Source organism: Aotus nancymaae, unplaced genomic scaffold (assembly GCF_030222135.1).
Source record: "Aotus nancymaae isolate 86718 unplaced genomic scaffold, 86718_ANA_hifiasm-v0.15.2.pri h1tg000012l, whole genome shotgun sequence".
NCBI classification, from domain to species: Eukaryota; Metazoa; Chordata; class Mammalia; order Primates; family Aotidae; genus Aotus; species Aotus nancymaae.
The window spans coordinates 15510869-15535200 of NW_026988423.1; the positions used below are offsets into that span (position 1 = coordinate 15510869).

Here is a 24332-nt window from a genome sequence, read left to right on the forward strand (position 1 = left end):
TTACTACACTATAGCCTTGACATAGTTCAGTTCCTTCTTTAGGAAAAAATTAATACCTACCTCATATAATTGATGTGTTTTAAATACAATTTAGCATTCACTTAAAGAGGTTTTTAAATTTTCTTTACTCTTCCATAAGTTATAGCTAACCTTTGTATTTTTATTCAAGTTCCTGCCTCGTGATCTTTGATATTTATGGCTTCCAGTGATGACTTCTTTAAAGGATGGTATACATTCATATGCATCTACATGTTCTGATGTTAAATTTTAAAACTCAAACTCCTTTTGTTGCTTTACACCTACTCTTACATGGTAAGATATACTAACAACTCCTGAATTTTTTGGGAAGTGTTTTCCTTTTTTTTAAAAAAAATATATATATTTTATTGCACTTTAGGTTCTGGGATACATGTGAATAACATGCAGGATTGTTGCATAGGTACATACATGGCAATGTGGTTTGCTGCCTCCATCCCCATCACCTATATCTGGCATTCCTCCCCAGGTTATCCCTCCCCAACTCCCTACCCCCTGCTGTCCCTCCCCTAGTCCCCCCAACAGACTCCAGTGTGTGATGCTCCCCTCCCTGTGTCCATGTGTTCTAATTGTTCAACACCAGCCTATGAGTGAGAACATGCAGTGTTTGATTTTCTGTTCTTGTGTCAGTTTGCTGAGAATGATGGTTTCCAGGTTCATTCATGTCCCTACAAAGGACACGAACTCATCGTTTTTTATGGCTGCAGAGAAGTGTTTTCATTTACCTTTCATGACCCATAAAAACTAACTTTGTGAGATGTGCAGTATATGGGTTATTACTCCATTATACAGACAAAGAAACAAAGTCCAATCAGAAGTTCAGAGGTCACATGAGGGACAACAGAGGCCATTCCTGATTAATGTAATCTTATTTTTATAATTCCAGGATCTTCCTCACCAAAACAATCTCATGTATCTAATTTCATACAATTTATTTTATGAGTAATGCCAGAGAATAATTGAGTAGGATACTAGTTTAACTATGGGCATAATATTTTTCTCAGCATTGAAGAGTAAAACTAAAGCTTACTCACTAAGATGTTTAATTCATGCCCCAGTATAGGACACAAACATAGTCCAAGTTAGCCCTCGGGGGTGTTCTACCAAGAGGTGTTATAAACAGATTTGGACCCAGAGAATTAGAAAGAAAAGGCAGAATAACGTTTACAACAGCAGCTGCTACATTTAAAAATGTTAGAGCTATTTTAAAATTATTTTCCACTGTCTGGCTTTCTGGGCCCATAAGTCTCTTTTCCCTAATTGAACACTCATCCTATTTAAAGAGTTTTCAATTAGTATGTGAAACCAAAAGGTCAGAGTATTTGAGTCTGATACAAGTCATTCCTAACAAAAATGATTCTAATGTGTGCTTCCACTTCATTAAAACTATTCTGTGAAAATGTGGGTATCCTTAAGGATGTATTATTCCAGAATAATTGAAAGCATTATCTATGTTTTCTCTATATGCGATTATAGTTTAGAATCCAATTTTTAGGAATTACTGTACACATTTATTGTATACTCTTTTGAAGTGCCTCAGTGATAGAAAATCTTTGTCTTCTGAAAGTGGATTTCATTTTGGAAACAGTGAAATCCTCTGACTAGTGAGTAAAAGTGAGCGATCTAATTAGGTAATTCTGCTTGAGATTAAAATAATAAATGTGGCTTTAAAATAAAGAGACTGACTTCATATACAGCATCTATGCACTAGCTCCTCAAACATACCTACCTCAGGACCTTTGAAATTACTGCTCCCACTTCCTGGAATCTTTTTATACCACAGTCTTTCTAAGCCATAAAAGAGTTAAGGGACACTTAAAAGAGCCTTCCCTGAACACCCTAATGCAGAATGGTCTAGCTCAACAACCACATTTGTCTAATTCAGGGTTATGTTCGTTCCTTTTAATAACAGTTATCACCATTTATTATTATTATTATTATTATTATTTTTGTCTCTTCCTCTGACCTGTGCTGTCCAATACAGTAGCCAGTAGACACATGTGGCTCTTTAGACTTAAATTCAAGTTGATTATAATTAACAAGCTTATAGAAAAAAAGGACAAATTGTACTTCACCAAAAATAAGTTCTATTCTTTTGAAAGACACAATTAAGAAACTAAAAAAGATAACTCTGGGAGAAAACACAAAGCTGGGCAAAATATCTGGATACCTCATCAAAGATAACATATGGATGACAAATAAGCACATGAAAACATGCTCAACATCACGTGTCATTGAGGAAATGCAAATCAAAACCATTAGATACCACTTTGCATGTACTAGGATGACTGTAATCAAAAAGGCAGATAATAACAAGTGCTGGTGAAAATTTGGAGAAGCTGGACCCATATACACTGCCAGGGGGAATATAAAACCACTTTGGAAAAAACAACTGGACAGCTTCTTAAAAGGTTAAATATATACCTAAAATATGACAAAGCTACTCCACATCTAAGTATTTACTCCCCAAAAATGAAGTCCCTGCAAAGACTTGTACATGAATGATCACAGCAATTTTATTTGTAATAGCCTAAAACTGGAAATAATCCAAAATGCCCAACAACAGATGAATGGATAAATTGTGGTCTATTCACATGATGGAATACTGCTCAGCAATGAAATGAACTACTGATACATGCAAAACCATCAGTAAACCTCAAAGTAATTGTATTGAATGAAACAAGCCAGACAAAAAAGAATATAAAGTATGATTACATTTACATAAAATCTTTGAAAATGTGAATTAACCAACTAACAGAAAACAGACTTGCCTGGAAACGGGGAGGAAATTAAGGAATTAGAAAGGGACATGAGGAAACTTTGGGTGTGACAAACATGTTCCTTACCTTAACTGTGGAGGTGGTTTCAGAAATACATATATGTATGTCAAAACTTATAGATTTACTTTAAATATGTGCAGTTTATATATTGTATGTCACTTATACAAGTGGTTGGAGAATACATAAACAAGCGGGGAAGCGTAGATGAAGTGGGAGAAATGTAGATGAGGTGGGAGAAGTAGACAGGGCCAAGAAAAGGGGTCTGAATTTTTTTATGAATGTGATGAAAAGCCACTGCAGGATTTTAAGCAAGTAAGCAATATGATTAATTTACATTTTAAAAGATTATTCTGGTGCTAAGTGGTGACTGGATCAAAGAAGGGCAAGAAAAATGTTAGGCAAGTTTAGAAATTTCTCCAAAGGTACAAGTGAGAGATGGCGGCTTGGCTTTAACTACATTGGCAATATTGGAAATGAAGTGGAGAAATTCAAGACACATTTGGATTGACAGTAGCTTCTTTGACGGATTGATTGGTGCAGAGGGAGGAAATGAGTTGAAAATAAACCCTAGAGTTTTGGCTTGAACAACTGGGACACAAAGGTATGAATTACAGTTATAAGGAAACTGCAAACAGTAAGTGCTAACATTTATTAGGTGCCTATTATATGTCATTATTCACTGAATTTCACATTTAATCTTCTCAACAATGTTGGAAAGATAGGTACTGGTTTGTTAATGTGTGAACCTGTTAAGTTTCAAAACAAATGACAGCATCTTAGGGATAGTGGCTATGATGAGTAAAAATAATGTGGGAAAAGAGCGAAGCAATCCTTCATTTATTGGACAAGTATTACTTGAAAAATGATAATAAAGCTCCTCTTTAATGCTTTCCCCTTTGGCAGTGTTACCCTTAGTAAAAAAGGAAGAAAATTGTTGAGAAAACTAAATCTTTGATTATCTTCCAATTCCTTACGTCTACAAAAAGAAAATGTTTTAAGTTTTAAAATTTATGTCAGTAGATGTAGGGCTAGCCTGATAAATTCACGTTTTATTTGGGAAGACTTGATTACACACACACACACTCCCTCCATCTCCGAAGGGGAAAAGCGACAAGGACAAACCGCAGCGTCAATACATCAAAGGCCCAACTGGCACTACAGACCATACATCATCAAGTTCACGGACACCTCTAGATGGCTCCGTGACACGGTCAGGTCCTTGGGAACTCCCACACATTTCTATACTCGCCACAAGGATCGTCTCTCTTCAACTGACCTCTAGCCAACCTAAGTTCCTGGTGGGAGGATTTATGAAAGGCACTAAAATCAGGACAAGCAGGGAACCTGCGTAACCCCTTTAAATCTCTAATGATGCAAATGCAATCCCTTAAGATATTTCTTAAGGAAAAGCTAGAAGATGCCTGTAATCGCAACTTGTTTCCAGGAAAGCTGGAAGGTCACCACTAAGACAATGAAAAAAATAAAAAGGCCAAATATTGGAGCATCTTATGCGGGGGGGGCGGGGGGGCGAGGAGGTGGGGGATAGACAGGCAGGACTAGAAACATCCAAATCAATCCTTAGGGAGCTGAACCTGGCAGCTCGCGACCCACGTGCACTTGCTCAGGGAACCGTTCCAACGAAACCTGACCCGGATCGGAATCCTCCCAAAGCACCGCGGCGGTTTTTATCGGAATGGAACGCTACAAGTTGTCGCCTGCATCCCTCCTCCCAGCTTTGACAGGGAACACGCGCTGCCCCCACGCCCACACCGACACCCGGCTCCCTCTCCAGCCTGGCCAGAGTCCCAGAGGCCAGGGGACCAGCGCAGGGAGAAGGCCCCCGCCTCAGCCCTCAGAACCCCCAACCACAGCCCACCCGCCCCCAGCTGCCCGGTTATAGGCCCAGCCAACCTCCATGTCCCGGTACTGCCGACCGTTAGTATCCACAGCCGCCCCTCCAACTGTGACCCCCACCTCGGAAACCTGGAATCATCCAGAGCCCTAATGTGGGGGGCAGGAACCCGCCTATACCTGCCCCCCGAAAACTGCCATGGGGCAGCCGCGCCTCGGCGTGCAGGTGAGGGGGCAGAGCCCACAGGCGCCGCAGCCCCGCCGCCTACCTTCTTCAGCGCCGGCTGCCGCTCCCGGGCAGACATCACCGGCCCTGACTTCGGGGCTGAGCCCGCCAAAGGCCAGTACTCGCCCAGGCCACTTCGGGGGGCCCAGGGGCACAGCCAGGGGTGGGAGAAAGGTGATTCCCCCCACGCCAGCCCGCGCGCCTCGACTGAGGGAGGAGCCGGGCTGCCGATCCGGCGGCGGATGGAGACGGGAGGGAGGCTGCGAGGTCGCTCAGGGAAAGATTAAGGCTCTAGAAACGGAGAAGCGGGCGCTCCGCGGGGGGAGGCGGCGCGGCCAGCCGTCACGGGCGGGAAGTGTCCTGGGACTCAGGTTAGGGGCCGCGAGCCTGGAGCGTCAAATCTCCGCGGCGTCCGCCTCGCGCGGTGCTGTGGCGGGCGCGGAGGGCGCGCGCCGGGAGTGGGGGCTGCGGCGGCGGAGGGCACGGGGCTCCGCTCAGCGTCCTCACCTTCTTGGTGCCGCTGCCTCCCGCGAGCCGAGACACTCCTGTCAAGGAAGAGGAGCGCCCCGGCTGTCCCCCTAGAGTCTCCTGCTGGGGGGACATCGCTTCCATGAAGAAAATCTTCAAGTAAATCCCAGCGCAGGAGGAGGCTACACGGTCATGTCCGCAGGCGGCCGGCCGGAGGGGCGAGGACGCGCTGGCCAAGGCGCGGCTGCCGTGCTCAGGCAGGGAGCCGAGCTCCGGGTGCGGGCAGCGCACCTCCCGTCGGGGCCATGTACCTCCGCCTGCGCTCGGCACCGCGGGCTGGAGGCAGATGCAGCGGCGACAGCCCGTCAGCGCCGCGGCCCGCCCCCTCCGCCCCGGGCGCAGGGAGTGGGAGGCCCGCCTCGGGCCCGCCCCCTCCGCTCTGAGTTCGGGATGGAGGAGGCCCGCCCCCGCAGCCCTCCTCAGCGCTCCTCCCGCCTGGGCCCTCCTCGCCGCGTCCCGGCCTTCGGCGCACCGGGCGGGCGTCTCTCTATATATGTTAGCGCACCGGCCACAGGCTGATCTTCTCTGTCCGTGACTCCGCGTGGGTGCAGCCCGCAGGAGCTTACCGGCCTGTGTCACTCACGGGGCCCTCTAGTGCACGGATGCGCGCCTCTCCCGCCACCTGCCCACTCCCACCCGACCCTATCCCTTCCAGCGCCGCGCCTTGCCCGCGGGGAAAGGCGCCGCTGCAGCGCGTGCATCCGCGGAGCGGTGGCGACCTCAGCCAGAGCAGAGGAGTTGCAGTGATTCCTGCCTCGCTTTCAGCGGACTGCGGAAGGGATCCCTCTCCCCACCCCCACTCCCGAGGCCTCGGGATAGGGTGGTACGTCGCAGAGTGTCGCGGCTGTACAAATTTGGAAGCCCACAGCATCGCCTGACCTCTTGTGCAATTGCGAACGCTAGCCTGTCCGGTAACCCTTGAATGGGCTTCTGCAGCAGGTCATGTCGGCGGCCACTGCACATTTGCACCCGCGGTTTCCGCTGTCTGCGGGCTGCAGAGACTGGGGCATTCCAAATGTTGAAAGCGCAATGAAGGAAAATGCAGGCAGAGCGAGGACGCTGAAATTTGGCTAAGCTATTGAGAAGGCTACAATATGTGGAAGTGTTTATCAGATATCTGCGCCGAGAGCATAACTTCCTGTCAGTCCAAATAGTGACAAAATTTTTTTAAAGGCCAAAGAATAATGAGAGGGAGGGGATTTGGAGCTGACCCGCATTGAGCTGAGTGTTGCTGCACTTTGCAGGGCTGGTTGACTGGTACGGATGATTCGGTAGATGGCATTCTTCCCTTGGAGTCAGGACTAGAGAAGCGGTGGCGGATTAGTGAGGAAGGACACCACGCTATGATATTAGGATGTGGAAGGGGTTTGGTTTGCTTTTGTGGTAAGAAGAAAAAAATCGAGATTCCTGCCAGGTTGGGCTGTTATTAGGACAGGTTGTAAAAGAATAGGGCTCTGGCCGGCTCTGTTCCGAGGAATGGATGCTGTCCAACACACACACGCGCGCACACACACCATCACCGCCATGCCCAGGAATTGTTTATTGTGGAAATAATGGGGGGAAAATGTTCCAGCCCGTTTTAAGCCTTGTCCACATCACATTGTTTAAAGGAGGCTTACATAGGCTTTATAAATCACACACACATATATAAATCACATGTGATTTATAAATAATTTATTATTGTGTTTGTGTATGTGTGCATATACATACACTGTTTTTCATGGTGACTCTCTTTTTGCAGCTGAGACCCATGAGCAGTGACAGGACTTTGCCCCCATCATGGAGTCTATCATGCATCCTACACTGCAGAGGGCTTTGCAGTTCCTTTCATTCCTTGCTGAAATCATCCACTTATAACTCGTTAGCCTCTTTTATTTCCTATCATAAATGCACGCTCCCAATTTTCCTTACTCTGTTTTATTTAGATAACACATCTCTTTCTAATATATCATGTAATTTACTTAGTATGTTTAGTGTTTATTATCTATATCTCAGAGAAATGCAAGCTTCCAGAGGGCAGTAATCTTTTATGGGGTTTTTTTTTTTTGTTGTTGTTGTTTGTTGTATACTAAGCACTTGAAGCAGTGTCTGGTGTAATAAATGTTTGTAGGCTAAAGGAATTAATGAGGCACACAAGGGTTATGAGATAGACCTTAGAAGGGCCAGACCTGTAGAGTTGGTTGTTTCACTCAGAGTGCCCCATGTATTATCACGTTTCTTTTTGTGATCAATACTGCATGTTCCAGATCAAAATAGTATTTTACGGCATATTTGGAAAACTCACTTTTACTTCTTAATTTTTAAGCGCTTTTATTTCAAAACCCATTAGTTTTGGTTTGCATAGAAAACTGTTCCTTACCTCACTTCCTGTAGAAAACTGAGTTTGCTCAGATTAATATGATCACCAGAGTTGTGTTTTAAGAACACAAATTTGATCACATCACTCCCCTGATTAAACCCTTCTTTGGCTCCTTGTGTTTACAGGATAAATTTCAAATGCCATAGTATGATATGCAAGACTGCCTATAAACAGACACCCTTGCCTCCACTTGTTTCTCTTGTCATTTCTTGCTCCTCTTCAACTCTCACCCTATTCTCTGTCACACTGAATTCACGAAGAACTCATCTTCCAAGAACTCACCTTGCCTTCTCACCTCTTTGTGACTTTGAACCTGCTGTTTGCATTGTGTGGGAAGTTTTTCTTCTATATTTCCAACCCCTATTACTGTACACTTAAATATGTAACAGTGCTTAGTAAATACCCAGTAAATATTTGTTGAGGAAATAAATCTCCCAGACTTGAATCAGCAATTACCTTAGAAAAATCTTCCTGACTTTATTTCTCCTTACCTAGCTACCTCCACACATCAACCATATACACATGGCATCTTCTATAGGTAACATTCATTGAGTACTTACTTAATGCCAGACACTGTTCTAAGCATTTTACACACGTTAATTTACTTATATATTTTTGAGGTAGCTTCTTTCACTACCTCATTTTATAGATGGGAAAACCAAGCCACGAGGATATGAAATAATATGCTCAAACAGCTAGTAAGTAGTTGTGCAAAACTTTGAACACGGAAAGTCTGCTTCAGAACCTGTGTTCTTAGCCACTTGGCATACTGCCTCTCCTGTGTGTATTTCCTTCTCTTTAAACACATATTACATTATACTATTACCATCTGTTTTACTTGCCTTGAAATAAAAGATTGTATTTTGTCTTTTCTCTTTATGCCAGGCACACAAGTATGTGCTCGATGAGTTTTTTTTCAATATCTTACCTTTGAAAGAATGAATGCAATATTAGAAACAACCATCTTCATCTCCATTATTATGCTGTACAGTTTACGAAGATGCTCTGATGGGAAAGAAATGATTCTGGACCATTCCTTAGACTGTGAAACTATTTTCCATGAACTAGGAATGTTATGTTGTAGAAAAGGGTGGTGCCAGAAAACAAAAGTGATAAGACAGTTAAGGGAGTGTGATGACCTATGTCTGACAAAAGCAGGAAGTATCCAGAATATTTCGAAACAAATCTTAAAGCAAACTACTAGGAATAGCAACACTTAACAGCTGGGAAATGCCAATAGCAGACCTTTAGCAGAAACTAAGAATGAAACCAGAATGTTTTGCCAACCATTAGATTAAATAACGGTGAAGAAATTTAACTATAAAAGGAAATGTTTGGGCCAGGTACAGTGACTCATGCCTGTAATCTCAGCACTTTAGGAGGTTGAGGCAGAAGAATTGTCTGAGGCCAGGAGTTCGAGACTCTGTCTCTACAAAAAATAAAAAAATTAGTGGAGTGTGGTGGCACATGTCTGTAGCCTCAGCTACTCAGAAGGTTGAGGGAGGAGGATCATTTGAGCCAGGATTTTAAGGTTACAGTGAGTTATGATTGTGCCACTGTACTCAAGCCTGAGTGACATAGTGAGACCCTGTTTGTTAATTAAAAAATAAAAAGGATATTTATGAAACTCATTCATTCAATGTATATTTATGCGCAGGATACTGTGCCAGGTGCTTGAGGTACAGTCAAGATGAATACCTTGCAAATAGAAATAGTCCTTGCAAACCCCAAGATGCACACAAGAATCATTAACTGCTATCCAAATACCCTACATCAGTGATTGCCAACTGATGGCCATCTGGACAAATTTGGGCATGTTTTTCAACATATGCACTTTCTTTTCAAATTTACTGCTAACCTAAAGAATCAGGATATTTCAAATAGAATTCTGGGTTCTCTTGGAAAAAAAATCAAGAAGTTAGCAACATTAACCTCAACTTCTCCAAGGAACCAATCAGCTAAAACTGAGTCATAGCTGTGTTATTTCATTAAACGCTCAAAACAACCCAATGGGAAATGCACTCTCATAGTCATCACTGTCCCTAGTGCTGGGGAAGCTACTAACAAATAAGGCAATGGAAGTTGAATAAGTGGCAAGAAACAGAGAAGAGGCCAGGGAATGAGAAACACAAAGTCAGTGCTTAAAAAAAAAAATTAAGCCAAAGTAATAGAGTTTTTCAAGAACAGAAACTGTTGACAGTATGTTTTGCTGCAAGAGAGAAAGCTGGTAGAGACTAAAGTATAATGAGAAGAGTGAAAGTTGGGACTACTCTTTCAAGAAGCTTGGCCCAGAATGAAGATGAGAAAGGGCAGAAGCTATCAGAGGAAGATGGAATCTATTTTATTACTAAAGCAGAAGGCAGATCTGTTAAGAATGAGGTAGAGGCAAGATGTTAGTCTTCACGTGGAAAACAAAGCCAGAAGGAAGTGTGTTTCTAGAAGGAAGAAGTGATCAATAATGTCAAGAAAGATGACTGAAAAAAAGTCTATTGAATTTATCAACCAGCAGGTCATTGGTGAGTTTATCTGGAAAGGCTTGAGTGAAATGCATGGACCAGGGATTTGGAAGTGAAGACAGTGAATGTGTACAACTCTCTTGGGAAGTATGATGGGGACAGGGAGGAGGGAGAGCTGGAGGGGATAGAAGTTTGGAGAGAAGCCATATGGGTCTAATTGTAGACATCAGTATATTTAAATAGTGATCTAAAGGCATTAGGAGTGACCCAGAAGCTGAAGACACTGGGACCAGGAGGATGGGAATGGGACCTCTAGAACAAAGATAGAGGAGTTAGCCTAGATCAGAGCAAGAGCAGTGATTTCATCATCATAACAGGGAAGCAGGAAAGAATGAGTGCCAAGACAGAAAGCTCTTCTGATGTGTTCTATTTTCTCTATAAAATAGGCAGCACTGAATACAGTTTGAGGCTAGGAACTCAGTACATATGTGTTCAGTTTATTTGTGAATCAGTGAATTCTGCTGAGATTTGGCAGCAGGGTGAATCTAAGGGTTGGAGGTTGGAGGAGAGTTGAATTTTCTAAACAGACACTGAAGAATGAGAATGAGCAAGGATAAGTTTATATTGAGGGCTCAGCCGAAGTATGTAGCCATGAATTTATAATGGACTTCCTACACAGCATATGGTTTCTCTTCAAGGATTCGTCAAGGAGAAGGTTTGCCAGCTGGGTGTGATGAAGAAGAATAATGCAAGAGAGTTGAGAATGCTGGCAAGAGAGTAGTTGATGAGGAAGACCACAGCCTGGTTTCTTCCTCCTTAAAATTCACTAACATGTCTTTCTTCTGGTTTCCTTCTCAAAGATTTTTGTGGTCTTATTTCTTTTTTCTTCCAGCCCTGAAACTTTCAGGGATTTACCTTCAGTCTTCCTTGTGCCCTTGGAACCCTCTGTGATTTCACCCTCATTCCTTGCATGGAACACCAATTGAGTCCTTTTTAATTACTTTCCTGACTACATCCCAAACCTCTCTATTGAACACCCAAACGGACTCACTTATATGCTGATATGGTTTGGTTGTGTCCCCACCCAAATCTCATCTTGAATTGTAGCTCCCATAATCCCCACCTATCGTGGGAGGGACCCAGTGGGAAGTAATTTAATCACAGGGGCAGGTTTTTCCCATGCTGTTCTCATGATAGTAAATGAGTCTCATGAGATTTGATGGTTTTATAAAGGGCAGTTCCCCTGCACACGCTCTTTTGCCTGTCACCATGTAAGACATGCCTTTGTTGCTCCTTTGCCCTCCACCATGATTGTGAGGCCTCCTCAGCCATGTGGAACTGTGAGTTCATCAAACCTCTTTTTCTTTATGAATTATCCAGTCTTGGATATGTCTTTATTAGCAGTGTGAAAACAGACTAATAATATGCCTTGTAAACACTTCGAACTCCAATAGGCCTAAGGCTGAATTGATATTAACCCCTTATCTCCTTCTCCCACCCTCACCAGTTCTCTATAATTTCCACCACCATCTTCCTCAGTAGCTCAAGCTTAAAACCTGGTGAAAATGCTTGATTTCTCTTTCTCTTCAAACCTAGTCAATGGACTCTCACCTTGTTCCAGCCCAGTCACTCTCATCCACAGAGGCACACAATTGACCACCAAGTTTTCTTTACTCTTATTTTGTACACCTGAGATCTTTCCCTTCATTTTTATTTTCAGCCATACCCACAGAAAATTTCTAAACTAGATTTTTTTTTCTGAAGAGTTTTCTTTCCCCTCCATACATTCCTGCGGGGGGCGGGGCGGGGGGGAATAAAAAATGGTGCAGTTTGGTGATTCATAAGAAGTTAGACATAGAATTACCTTATAACCCAGAAGTTCCACTTGAGTGCTAGGTATATACCTCAAAGAGTAAAAAACAAAGACTCAAAACAGATACTTGTATGCCAATGTTCACTGCGGCATTATTCACAGTAGCCAAAATGTGGAAACAACCCAACTGTTCATCAACAGATGAATAGATAAATGAAACAACAGATGAATGGTATATGCATACGATGGAATATATTCAGTTTTAAAAAGGAATGAAGCTTTGATACGTGCGACAATATCAATGAACCTAGAAAACATGCTAACTAAAATAAGCCAGATACAAAAGATATATTGTATGATTCCACTTATATGAAATATATGTATTTCATATTCTAGAGCATAGGCAAATATATAGAGATAGGAAGTAGGTAAGAGGTTACCAGGAGCTGAGGGAGAGAGGAATAAGTTGTTACTTAATGGTTACAGAGATTCTGTTTGGGGTGAGGGAAGAATTTTGGAAATGCATAGTTGTGATGGGTGCACAACATTGTGAATCATTAATGCCAATAAATTGTACATTTAAAAATGGTTAAAATGACAATAACAAAAAGTCTCCTTGCATATAGCTTTGCCTTCCTCTAAGCAATATACATATTCCATTGTTCTAACACCAGTCTTATCACATTTGTCTTCTCCTGGAAACCTTCAGTGGCTCTCCATTACTCTCGGTACTCAATCCAGATTCACAAAGGTCCTATCAGATCTTCCTGCCTGCAGCTCAGACATGAATTTTTTCTTCTCCCTGACCTGCACTCAAGCTTCTGCCTTGACCCTCAATTCTGCAGAGCAAGAAGACACTTGTATAGAGCCTAGATGCTTCTCTAACCAGTCTAAGTGACACACCAAAAGCCTTGTGACTTTTTGTCATTTGAAGGCACCAATGGCTCAGCTCTCAGGGGTGACTGAGCTGTGATATAAGAGAACTTTTGACCTTAAGTAATTCTTCAGACCAAATGTGGAGCTCTCTTTCTCTTTATTGTATTAGAATCTCAAAAGGGGCTGTTTTCTCAAAATACATAATCCCAGTTCTAAGAGAGGAAGTTTATGGGCTGGAGTTAGGGAACATGAAGAAGCAAGGAGAAAAGGGAATATAAGAGAGAAGATGTTGGGAGCTAAGGCTGGAAAAAGAGCTTGGGCCACAATGTGAAGGACCTTGGATTCCATGGTGAAAATATGGATATTACTTTCTAGGGAAAGTGATAGAAAGCAGACTGACATTTGTGAGTGCCTGCCATGTGTTAGATATACCTTACATATTTCATTGTTACCAAAAAGGTACATATTATTATACTCATTTGAAATATGAAGATGAGGTTCAGAGAAGCTAAGTGACTTTCTGAAGTCATGCAATCAATAAGTGGCAGAGTCAAGATTTGAATTCAGATCTGATTGGGTTCAAAACGTATATGCTTATAATATCAACAGTATTAATAATAGCTGCCATTCATTAGTGTTTAACTTTGAAGGACAGGGAGATACAAATTTGGCAGTCAAACACTGTTCTAAGTACTTTATATACTACCATCATCTTCAAAAACAATCCTGATTGCTTGTATAATTATGCCCACTATACAAATGAAGACCCATGTTCTTAAGAGATACTAAGCTACTTGTCAAAGATCATACAACTACTGAGTGCAAGAGCCAGATTCAAATCCAGGACACCAAAGCCCATGTTCTTAACCACTTAAGACTTGACGGTACAGTCTTCTTTTTGTTCCTCATAACTGGAGAGCATCATAAATTGTGTTACACTCATTTTCATGTGACATAAACTAAATACAACCCCAAACCCTCCTCAGCCCACGATCAGCTTGCTTGCTGGTCAGAGGCTTAGCTTCACCATTTAAAAAATGTATTTTACAAAGTAACTTGATATTTTAACAAGAAACAGCAACAAGGAGGAGGAATGTCTGTTTTCCATCAAAGTTTAGATTGCTCTGTGAACCAGGCCAAATTAATTAACTATTCATCATTTATTGTCTACTGCATGCCTTATGCTCTTGCCCATTCTTTAAGTGTAAGTATAATTTGTGATACTCTCTCTCTCACAAATCACTTTGGGTTTTTCTTTTTCCTTTTGGTTTTTCCTAGGCATTTCGATTGACTGCATGTTTGTTAGTTCTGTCTACATGTTTATGTTGTAATCCTCTCCAGAGATTTGTGGAAATAGCCTTTGTAACTATACTCCTAATTCACTGCTGTATTTGCTGCAAAGTTGATTATTGTCTGTGCTGATGTGGTAGAGTTAGGGAACTTGGTCCCATGAGTAAGTTTAGTAAGTTGTGTAAGATTGTTCAGCTTAATAAGTGGTGGAGCAGCATTCCAATCCAGTTCTGACCCTCAAAAATATGAGACTTCAATCCTTTTCCTTAAATCCTGCTTAAGTTACAAATAAAAATAAACTGTTGCATATTTTCAATAGAAAATAAAAATTATATTGATAATTTAAAAAAATCACTATTTTAAAATAATGCTTACATCAAATAAAAGAGAGAAGAAATTAGATGCAGGCATTCTGAAAGAATTTTTACTTTAAAGCATAGTTTGCAAAGTGTGCTGTAGACAACAGGAATCCCTTAAAATGCTTTAAAAAAAGGGTTCCAGAGTCAAACAGGTTTTGCAAATGCTGCTCATGTGACAATTATAACGTATATTATAAAATGTGTATATTAAAATCATTGATATATTCTGCAGAGAAACACTCCTAAATTCCTTCTTAAGTTTTTCTTCTGTCTCTGTAGGTAATGTGCTAATATAGTCCTATCAGCAACACTGCTAATTACACAATGAATTGTCTCTTTTTTAAAAAACGATTAAGTTCAAGGGTACATGTGCAGGTTTGTTACATAGGTAAACTTGTGTCTGGGTAAGTTACACAGGTAAACTTGTTGTATAGATCGTTTCATAACCCAGGTATTAAGCCTAGTACCCATTAGTTGTTTTTCTCAATCCTCTCCCTCTTTTCACCCTCCACCCTCCAAAAGGCCCCAGTCTGTGTTATTCCCTTCCATGTGTCCATGTGTTCTCATCATTTAGCTCCCACCTTTAAGTGAGAACATGTAGTATTTGGTTTTCTGTTTCTATGTTAGTTTGCTAAGGATAATCACCTCTAGCTCCAGCTATGTCCCTGCAAAGCATATGATCTTATTTCTTTTTATGACCGCATAGTATTCCATAGTGTATATGTGTTAATATCACATTTTCTTTATTCAGTCTATCATTGATGGGTATTTCCATGTCTTTGCTATTGTGAATAGTGCTGCAATGAACATGGGTGTGCATGTGTCTTTTATAATAGAATGATTTCTATTCCTTTGTGTATGTACCCAGTAATGGGATTGCTGAGTCAAATGGTATTTCTTTAGGTCTTTGAGAAGTCACCACACTGTCTTCCACAGTGGTGGAACTAATTTGCACTTCTACCAACAGTGTACAAGTGTTGCTTTTTCTCCACAACTTCACCAGCATCTGTTATGTTTTGACTTTTTAATAGCCATTCTGACTGGTGTGAGATGGTCTCATTGTGGTTTTGATTTGCATTTCTCTAATGATCAGTGATGTTGAGCTTTTTCTCATATGATTGTTGGCCACATGTGTGTCTTCTTTTGAGAAGTATCTTTTCATGTTATGGTTTTTTTTTCTTGTAAATCTGTTTAAGTTTCTTACAGATGCTGGATATTAGACCTTTGCCAGATGCCTAGTTTGCAGAAATTTTCTTCCATTCTGTAGGTTTTCTGTTTATTCTCTTGATAGTTTGTTTTGCTGTATGGAAGCTCTTTAATTAGATTTAATTAGATTCCATTTGTCAACTTTTCCTTTTGTTGCAATTGCTTTTGGTGTCTTCATTATGAAATATTTGCCTATACCTATGTCTTGAATGGTATTGCCTAGGTTGTCTTCCAGGGTTTTTATAGTTTTGGGTTTTACATTTAAGTCTTTAATCCATTTTGAGTTGACTTTTGTATATGGTGTAAGGAAGGGGTGTAATTTTAATCTTCTGTATAAGGCCAGCCCATTCTCCCAGCAACATTTATTGAATAGGGAATTCTTTCCCATTGCTTGTTTTTGTCAGGTTTGTTGAAGATCGGATAGTTGTAGGTGTAGAGTCTTATTTTTTGTTTCTCTATTCTGTCCCATTGGTCTAAGTGTCTGTACTTGTACCAGTAATATGCTGTTTTGGTTACTATAGCCCTATAGTATGGCTTGAGGTTGGGTAATGTGATGCCTCCAGTTTGTTCTTTTTGCTTAGGATTGTCTTGGCTATTTAGGCTTTTTAAAAAATGCCATATGAATTTTAACATAGTTTTTTTCTAGTTCTGCACAATGAATTTTAATGGAATGGGGATGGGAGAATGGGGTATGTTCTCATTTAATCAATTCCTCTTCATTGTTTTTTTTCCTTTTGGCACAAAATATACTTAAGCCTTTACAACTTTTTAATATAAAAGTTTTTCAAAAGACTTTACTTTTTAGTGTAGTTTTAGCTTTACAGCAAAACTGAGAGGGAAATACAGAGATTTTCCTCTACGTCCCCTCCCTTACATATGCACAGTCTCCCTCATTATCAGCATCCCTCACCAGAGTGGTATATTTGTTACAGCTGATGAGCATACCTTGACAAATCATAATCATTCAAAGCCCATAGTTTACCTTAGGATTCATTCTTTTTGTTGTGCATTGATTTCCTATTTTCTTATTGACTTTTTGTTTTCAATTTCATTGATTTCTGCACTAATTCTTATTATTTCTTTTCTTCTGCTTGCTTTGGATTTAACTTGCTGTTCTTTTAGTTTCCTAAGGCAGAAACTTAGTTTATTCATTTTCAGTCTTTCTGTTTTTCTAATGTATATGCCTCAATCCTGTAAATTTCCCTCTAAGCACTACTTTTGCTGCATCTCACAAATTTTAATAAATTGCATTTTCATTTTTATTTAGTTCAAAATATTTTAATTTTTTTGAGATTTCTTTTTTGATCCCTGTGTTACTTATTATATTTAATCATGTTTTGGTATTTTATGGTTATCTTTCTGTTCTATTTAATTCCATTGTGATCTGAGAACAGACACTGTATAATTTCCATTTTTGTAGATTTGTTAAGGTGTATTTAATGGCCCAGAGCGTCGTTTATCTTAGTGAATTTTCCATGTGAGTTTGAGAAGAACGTGTATTCTGCTTGTGTTGGTTGATGGAGTCTACAAATGTCCATTCTATCCAGTTGATTGATATGCCTTTACTGATTTTCTGCCTTGTGGATCTATTCATTTCTGAGAGGAGTATGTTGAAGTCTCCAACAATGATAGCAGATTCATCTGGTTCTCCTTTCAGTTCTGTCATTTTTGTTGCCTCATATGATTTGATGCTCTGTCATTAGACATATACATATTAAGGACTGTTCTGTCTTCTTGGAGAATTGACCCCTTTATTATTATGTAATACTCCTTTTTATTTCTAATGTTCCTTGCTTTGAAGTCTTAACTGTTTGAAATTAATGTAACTACTTTTTTTTTTTTTTTTTTTTTTTTTTTTGACAGAGTCTTGCTCTGTTGCCCAGGCTGAAATGCAGTGGTGCAATCTTGGCTCACTGCAACCTTGGCTCACTGCAACCTCTGCCTCCCGGGTTCAAGCGATTCCCCTGCCTCAGCCTCCCGAATAGCTGGGATTACAGGCATGTGCCACCACACCTGGCTCATTTTTGTATTTTTAGTAGAAACAGGGTTTCACCATGTTGGTAGGCTTGTCTCGAATTCCTGACCTCATGATCTGCCTGCCTCAGCCTCCCAAAGTGCTGGGATTACAGGCATGAGCTACTGCACTGAGCCTCCTGCTTTCTTTTGATTAATGTTAGCATGGTATGTTTTTCTCCATCTATTTACTTTTAATCTATATGTGTCTTTATATTTAAAGTGAGTTTATTATAGACAACATAAAGTGGAGTCTTTTAAAAAACTTAACTGTGACAATCTCTGTCTTTTAATTCGTGCATTTAGCCACTGATGTTTGAAATGGCTATTGATATAGTTGGATTAATATCTACCATACTTGTTACTGTTTTCTATTTGTTGCCTTTTTCCTTTTTTCCTATTTTTGTCTTCCACTCTTTTTCTGACTTTTGTAATTTTAACTGAGCATTTTGTGTGATTCAGTTTTCTCTTCTTTCTTAGTATATTTAGTTATATATACCAAGTTACATTTCTTTTTTTAAACTTTTTAAAATGGTCACCCTAGAGCTTTACAATATATATATTTACAAGTAATCCAATTTCACTTTCAAACAACACCGTATTGCTTTATGGCTAGCACCAGTACCTTATAATAACAAACTAATTCTAATTCTTCCCTCCTGTCAATTGTATCATTGCTATCATTTACTTTTCTTATATAGATGCATTTATATGATATATACATAAGTGTAATAGCACTATTGTTGTGAATAAGCTGTTATTTGTTAGATCAATTCAGCCCAAGAAAATTAAAGTTTTTATTTTGCCTTCCCTTATTCCTTCTTAGATGCTCTTCCTTTCTTTATCCAAATCCAAGTTCTGGCCTATATTATTTTCTTTCACTCTAAAGAATTCTTTTAACATTTCCTGCAAGGAAAAATGCAGGAAATTCCTACTGGCAACAAATTCTTTCAATCTTTGTTTGTCTGAGAATGTACTTATTTCTCCTTTATAAAGAATAATTTCACAAGGTACAGAATTCTAAACTGGCATTTTCTTTCTGTCAACACTTTACATATTTTATTTCACTCTCTCTTTTCTTTCATTGCTTATGAGGAAAAGTTGGATGTCATTCTTATAATCATTGGCTCTCTGTAGGTAAGTGGTTTATTTTCTCCAGCTTCTTTCAGGACTTTTTTTACTTTTTTTAATTTAATTTAAAATTTTTTTTGCATTTATCCTGCTTGGTGTTCTCTGGCCTTCCTGGATCTGTGGTTTGATATTGACACTAATTTGGGGAGATTCTCAGTCATTATTTAAAAAAAATTTCTTCTGTTACTATCTCTTTTTCTTTTCCTTCTGATCTTCCCATTACATATATGTTATGCCTTTTGGAGTAGTCCCATAGTCTTTGGATATTCTATGCTGCTTTTTCAGTCTTTATCTTTGCTTTTCACTTTTGAAAGTTTCTACTGATATATCCTCAAGCTCAGAGATTCTTTCCTCAGCTATATCCAGTCTACCAATAAGCCCATCAAAGGAATTCTTCACTTCTATTAGAGTGTTTTTGATCTTTAATCTTTTTTTGTGTGTATGCTGTATTAGGATTTTCATCTCTTTGCTTACATTACTCAACTGTTCTTGCATGCTATTTTATCCATTAGAGTTCTTAGCATATTAATTATATTTGCTTTAAATTCCTTCTTCTGATCTCTGCTATGTCTGGTTCTGATACTTCTCCTATCTCTTCAAATTCTGCCCTTTGCTTCTTAGTATACCTTTTGTTAACAGTCAGGAATCATGTATTGGAAAAAAGGAACTGTTGTAAATAGGCCTTTACAATATAATGGTAAGGGGTGATATACTGGAAGAGGGGAAACGTCCTATAGCACTGTGACTAGATTTCAGTCTTTTAGTGAGCTGATACCTCTGGACTGTGAACTTCACAAATGCCTCTCAGTTTCCTTTTTCTTAGGTGGGGCAGAATGGTTAGAATAGGTTGAAGTTGGGCATTTACCCTCTTCCAAGTAGAATGCTAGAGCTGACTCAAGTTAAGTATTTCCTTCCTTCCAGATCATTAAGGCCCTGTTAATACTCCAGCAGGTTAGGCTCTGGTTAACTAATATTCCAGAGGGCAGAACTTGTTAAGAAGAACAGAGTGCTCTGACATATTTTAAATCCTTCTTTTGCCAGAAGCATAATGGGATTTTTTTTTCTGATGTTTAACATGAGGACCTGGTCAAGAGCTTGGAGGTAAAACTCATGAAAATGTGGAGGCCTCTCCAGGACTTGGACCCCTGGAGATTTAAGCCACGTCTGCACGAGATTCCAGTAATTTGTTAACTACAGTTCAGGTTTTCCTAACCCAGTACTGGTTCCCATGGCAGTTTCCATTTGTGAGTCTCTGCTCCAATTAAGCTGTGGCTCCCTATATTTGACTCTTTGCCTGTCCAACCTTGCAGGCAGCAATTTCCTCTGTGTCCTGTCCTCTCTCTGGATCCAAAAAGAGTTGTTGATTTTTTTCCCCTCTGTTTAGCTTTTTAATTGTTGTTAGAGTGGAGTGGCTATTTCTGAGCTCCTTCCATATGGAACCAGAAACTAGAAATCCAGGTTTTCATAATTCCAAAATAAAACATTTTTTTGCAGCATGCTTCCCTCTTATCACTTACTATCCTCCCCCGCCACTTTCTTTTTCTATTCTTTGCCAACTTTTTGAGAAAGGAATTAATATTCATTGCCTCCACTTTTCCATTGCCTTATTGCTAACATGAGATCCCTTCTATGATTTCCCAATGACCAAATGCAATAGCTTTCACAATCAATTTAAGGATGAATCTTTGTAGCATATGACTTGCCATTCTTCTCTTAGCAGCTATGAAACTATACCTCTCTTTTACTCATTCATTCATTAATTAATTCATTCACTTCACAAGTATATATTGGTTACCCAGGTTGTGTTAGTCACCATCTTAGGCACCAAAGGTAAAAAAATGAACAATTTAGACGTGCTTTCTATCCTCCTAAAGCTTGAATTTAGTTTTTCTCCTATTTATCTGACTTCTTTTTTGCTGTATTCACTGGATTCTCTTTTCTGACTAATATGTTTAATATAGGCAGCTCCTAAAGTCCTGTCATTTCTCTTTTCCCATCACATATGTGGGCAAACACATGTGCACACAAACTGCACACATACACACACACATATACATTCAAGATGTTGAGGAACAGAAACGTGACTTTAGAACCCATAAATGTTTGTTGAAAATGTGAATTTATGATTTTCCTAATACTGGAGGTAACTATAGCACTTGTACTACTCTTATTCTTACTCAAAATGAGGACTGTTCTATGATCTATGAATGGAATAAAGAGGGTTTTGTTTGGTTTTCTGTGATAAATAGGTATGTGTTGAGTGAGTGAAAGGCAGAAGTGGATTTCAGAGGACTGTCATTCATATGAAAAAGAACTTAAGCAATTAACAAATAATTATTGAGAACACTTCAATTTCCTGTTAAGAAGTGCTTAAAAGGGTGGCAAATTATAATTTTATCATAGAATTTTTCTCCCAAAGCATATCACAAAATAAGCAAAAGGAGTTTGTTTTTTTTTGTTTTTAATCTCCTATAGCCACCAAAAAAGGAAAGCAGCATACCCTAAGTTTGAAGTTCTCAAGCATTCAAACCACTATGGGAGCTTTTGAGAGTAATATTTTGCCCTGGCTTGGTGGCTCACACCTATAGTACCAGCGGTTTGGGATGCTGAGATGGGTGGATCACCTGAGGTCAGGAGTTCAAGACCAGCCTGACCAATATGGTGAAACCCTGTCTCTACTAAAAATACAAAAATTAGCCAGGCTTGGTGGTGGGTGTGTGTAATCCCTGCTACTCAGAAGGCTGAGACAGGAGGTAGAGGTTGAACCCAGGAGGTGGAGGTTGCAGTGAGCCAATATGGTGCCACTGCACTTAGCCTGGGTGACAGAGTGAGACTGTCTCAAAAAAAAATAATAATATTTGGCTTTCTTTCCATCAGAAATTCTGATTTAATTTGTCTGGGGTACAACCTAAACATCAAAATTTTTAAGCTTCAGGAATTTTTAAAGCTGCAAAGGTGCATCCTAAGTTAAAAATCCATTGACCTAAGCCAAAATTTCAAAACCTGATTATGTAGAGGGGAAACAATTCTGTAGAGTAGTAAAGATGCTATGCTAGGTCTTGGGTTATAAAGTTCAAGGAGTTTCTAAAATGCAAAAGAGAGAAAGTCTTCATTCAATAATATTTGTAATATATAATAATTACACTGTAGTTGTTACTAGTTGCTAGTAACACTTATAAATAGAAGAATTGAAAGAAGAAAGATGACTCAATTTGGTTAGTGAAGTTATCCTGCAAGTCTTCTGCCAAATATAAAGAAGAGAGAATGAGAAGGAGGCTTGAAGAAGGTAGAGAAAGTTGTAAATAGCCATTTATAAAGGAGGAGAGGAAACAGAAAGGATGGGAAATAGTTTAATGAAAATAAATAAACATTTATTTTTATATGTATGTGTATATATGAGAGTCATATATTCCATATGTGATTGTGTGTGTGTTTGTGTTATAAAGAGTGATGGTGAGGTGGTGTTGAGGACAGCAATTAATTTAGGAGACTATGAATTTAGAGCAGGATTTTTATTTAACCATATTAGAAGCAGAGAAGTTAAATGGTAAGACTGGTATAGGAGAATTAATTAGGACTTTGGTTGCAAGTAAAAGAAAAGCCAACCCAACTTAGCTTAAATAAGAGGATATATTAGCTAAAGAACTGAAACATCCAAGTGTCCAGATGTCTAAAATAAAATTTGGTACAGGTGTTCAAATGATGTCATTAGGACTGATGTTGCTCAGCTCTGCCTCTTTCGGATTAGTTCCATTCTGAAACAGGCAATAGTATCTCCAGCAGAGATGCTTTACTCTTCCTGGTCACTCAAGCAAAAGCCCTGTCATTTGCTCTTACTGGGCCTGATGACTTGAGTTATGTGTCTATTCCTGCATCTATCTCTGTGGCAACATACTGATAGTCTTGAGCCCCATCATATGTTCTGCCTGTGGCATCATGGACCAGGTGGTGGAAAGGCCACACCACCTTAGGGCCAATATTCCAAACTTGTTTCTTATCTCTGGTTCCTTTGGTCCTGGGATTCGGTGTTGATCTTCATGGTATATGGTAGTTGGACTCCTGCATTCATGTACAGGCTTTGACTAGATCTTCTACCCATGACCCCAGAATCTTTTAAAGTCTTGGGAAGGAACTGCCTGATTCATCCCAGGTCCTGGTAGAGCTCTGTCTCCAGAGGCTGTCCTGATGCAGAAGAGACCTCTCTGTTAGATGGCATCAAGTTGTGGACTAGTTGTGTTCATATCAAATTGGTACTGCCACAGGGAAGTGTATTCTTTTTATGGCTGAGTAATATTCATATATTTACACACACACACACACACACACATATACACACACACAATCATATTTTCTTTATCCACTCATTGGTTGATGGGCACTTAGGATGATTCTGTATCTTTGTGATTGTGAATTGTACTGTGATAAACATATTTGTACAGGTGTCTTTTTTTTAAAGTGACTTATTTTCCTTTGTGTAGATCCTCAATAGTGGGATTGCTAAATTGAATGGTAGATCTACTTTTAATTCTTTGAGAAATCTCCATACTGTTTTCCATAGAGGTTGTACTAATTTACATTCCCACCAGCAGTTTTTAAGTGTTCCTTTTTATTGCATCCTTGGCAATATCTATTGTTTTTTGACTTTTTAATAATGGCCATTTTGTCTGGGGTAAAGTGGTGTCTCATTGTGGTTTTAATTTTCATTTCCCTGATGACTGGTGATGTTGAACATTTTTTCATATGTTTGTTGGTCATTTGTATATCTTCTTTTGAGAAATGTTTATCCATGTCCTTTGCCCTCTTTTTAATGGGATTATTTGCTTTTTTCTGGCTAATGTGTTTACATTTCTTGTAGATTCTGATTAGTCCTTTGTCAGATACATAATTTGCAAATATTTTCTCTCATTCCGTAGGTTGTCTGTTTATTCTGATTATTATTTCTTTTGCTGTGCAGAAGCCTCTTAGTTTAGCTAGGTCCAATTTATTTATTTTTGTTGTTATTGTATTTGCTTTCCAGGTCTTAGTTATAAATTCTTCACCTAGGCCAATATCCACAAGAGTTTTACTGTTTTCCTCTATAATTTTTATGGTTTAGGTCTTAGATTTAGGTCTTAAACATATCTTAACTTGATTTTTGCATATGGCAAGAGATACAAATGCAGTTTCATTCTTCCATATGTGGCTATCCAATTTCCCATCACAATTTATTGAAGAGAGTTTCCTTCCTCCAAATTATGTTTTTGTATGCCTTGTCAAAGATCAGTTACTTGTAAATATTTGGGTTTATTTCTTGGTTCTCTATTCTGTTTCATTTTGTCTATTCATCTACTTTTATACCAGTATCATGCTGTTTTGGTTACTGTAGCCTTGTAGTATAATTTGAAGTTGGGTAATGTGATGCCTACAAA

At 39.5% G+C, this 24332-nt stretch overlaps 1 protein-coding gene across 3 annotated transcripts in view; it reads right to left on the minus strand.

Moving 5' to 3' along the window:
• Nucleotides 1-5705, minus strand: part of ARHGAP20 (Rho GTPase activating protein 20) — a 143963-nt gene extending 138258 nt beyond the window's left edge. The window contains exon 1 of one of the 3 annotated variants that reach the window (XM_021671115.2): nt 5401-5705. In XM_021671115.2, coding sequence (XP_021526790.2) covers nt 5401-5505 — 105 coding nt within the window. In that variant the 5' untranslated portion in view covers nt 5506-5705. Of the gene's footprint in view, nt 1-4936; nt 5103-5400 lie in introns of those variants that run through there. The other 2 variants (XM_021671116.2, XM_021671117.2) reach the window with 2 other exon arrangements.
• Between the last annotated feature and the right edge of the window lie 18627 nt (nt 5706-24332).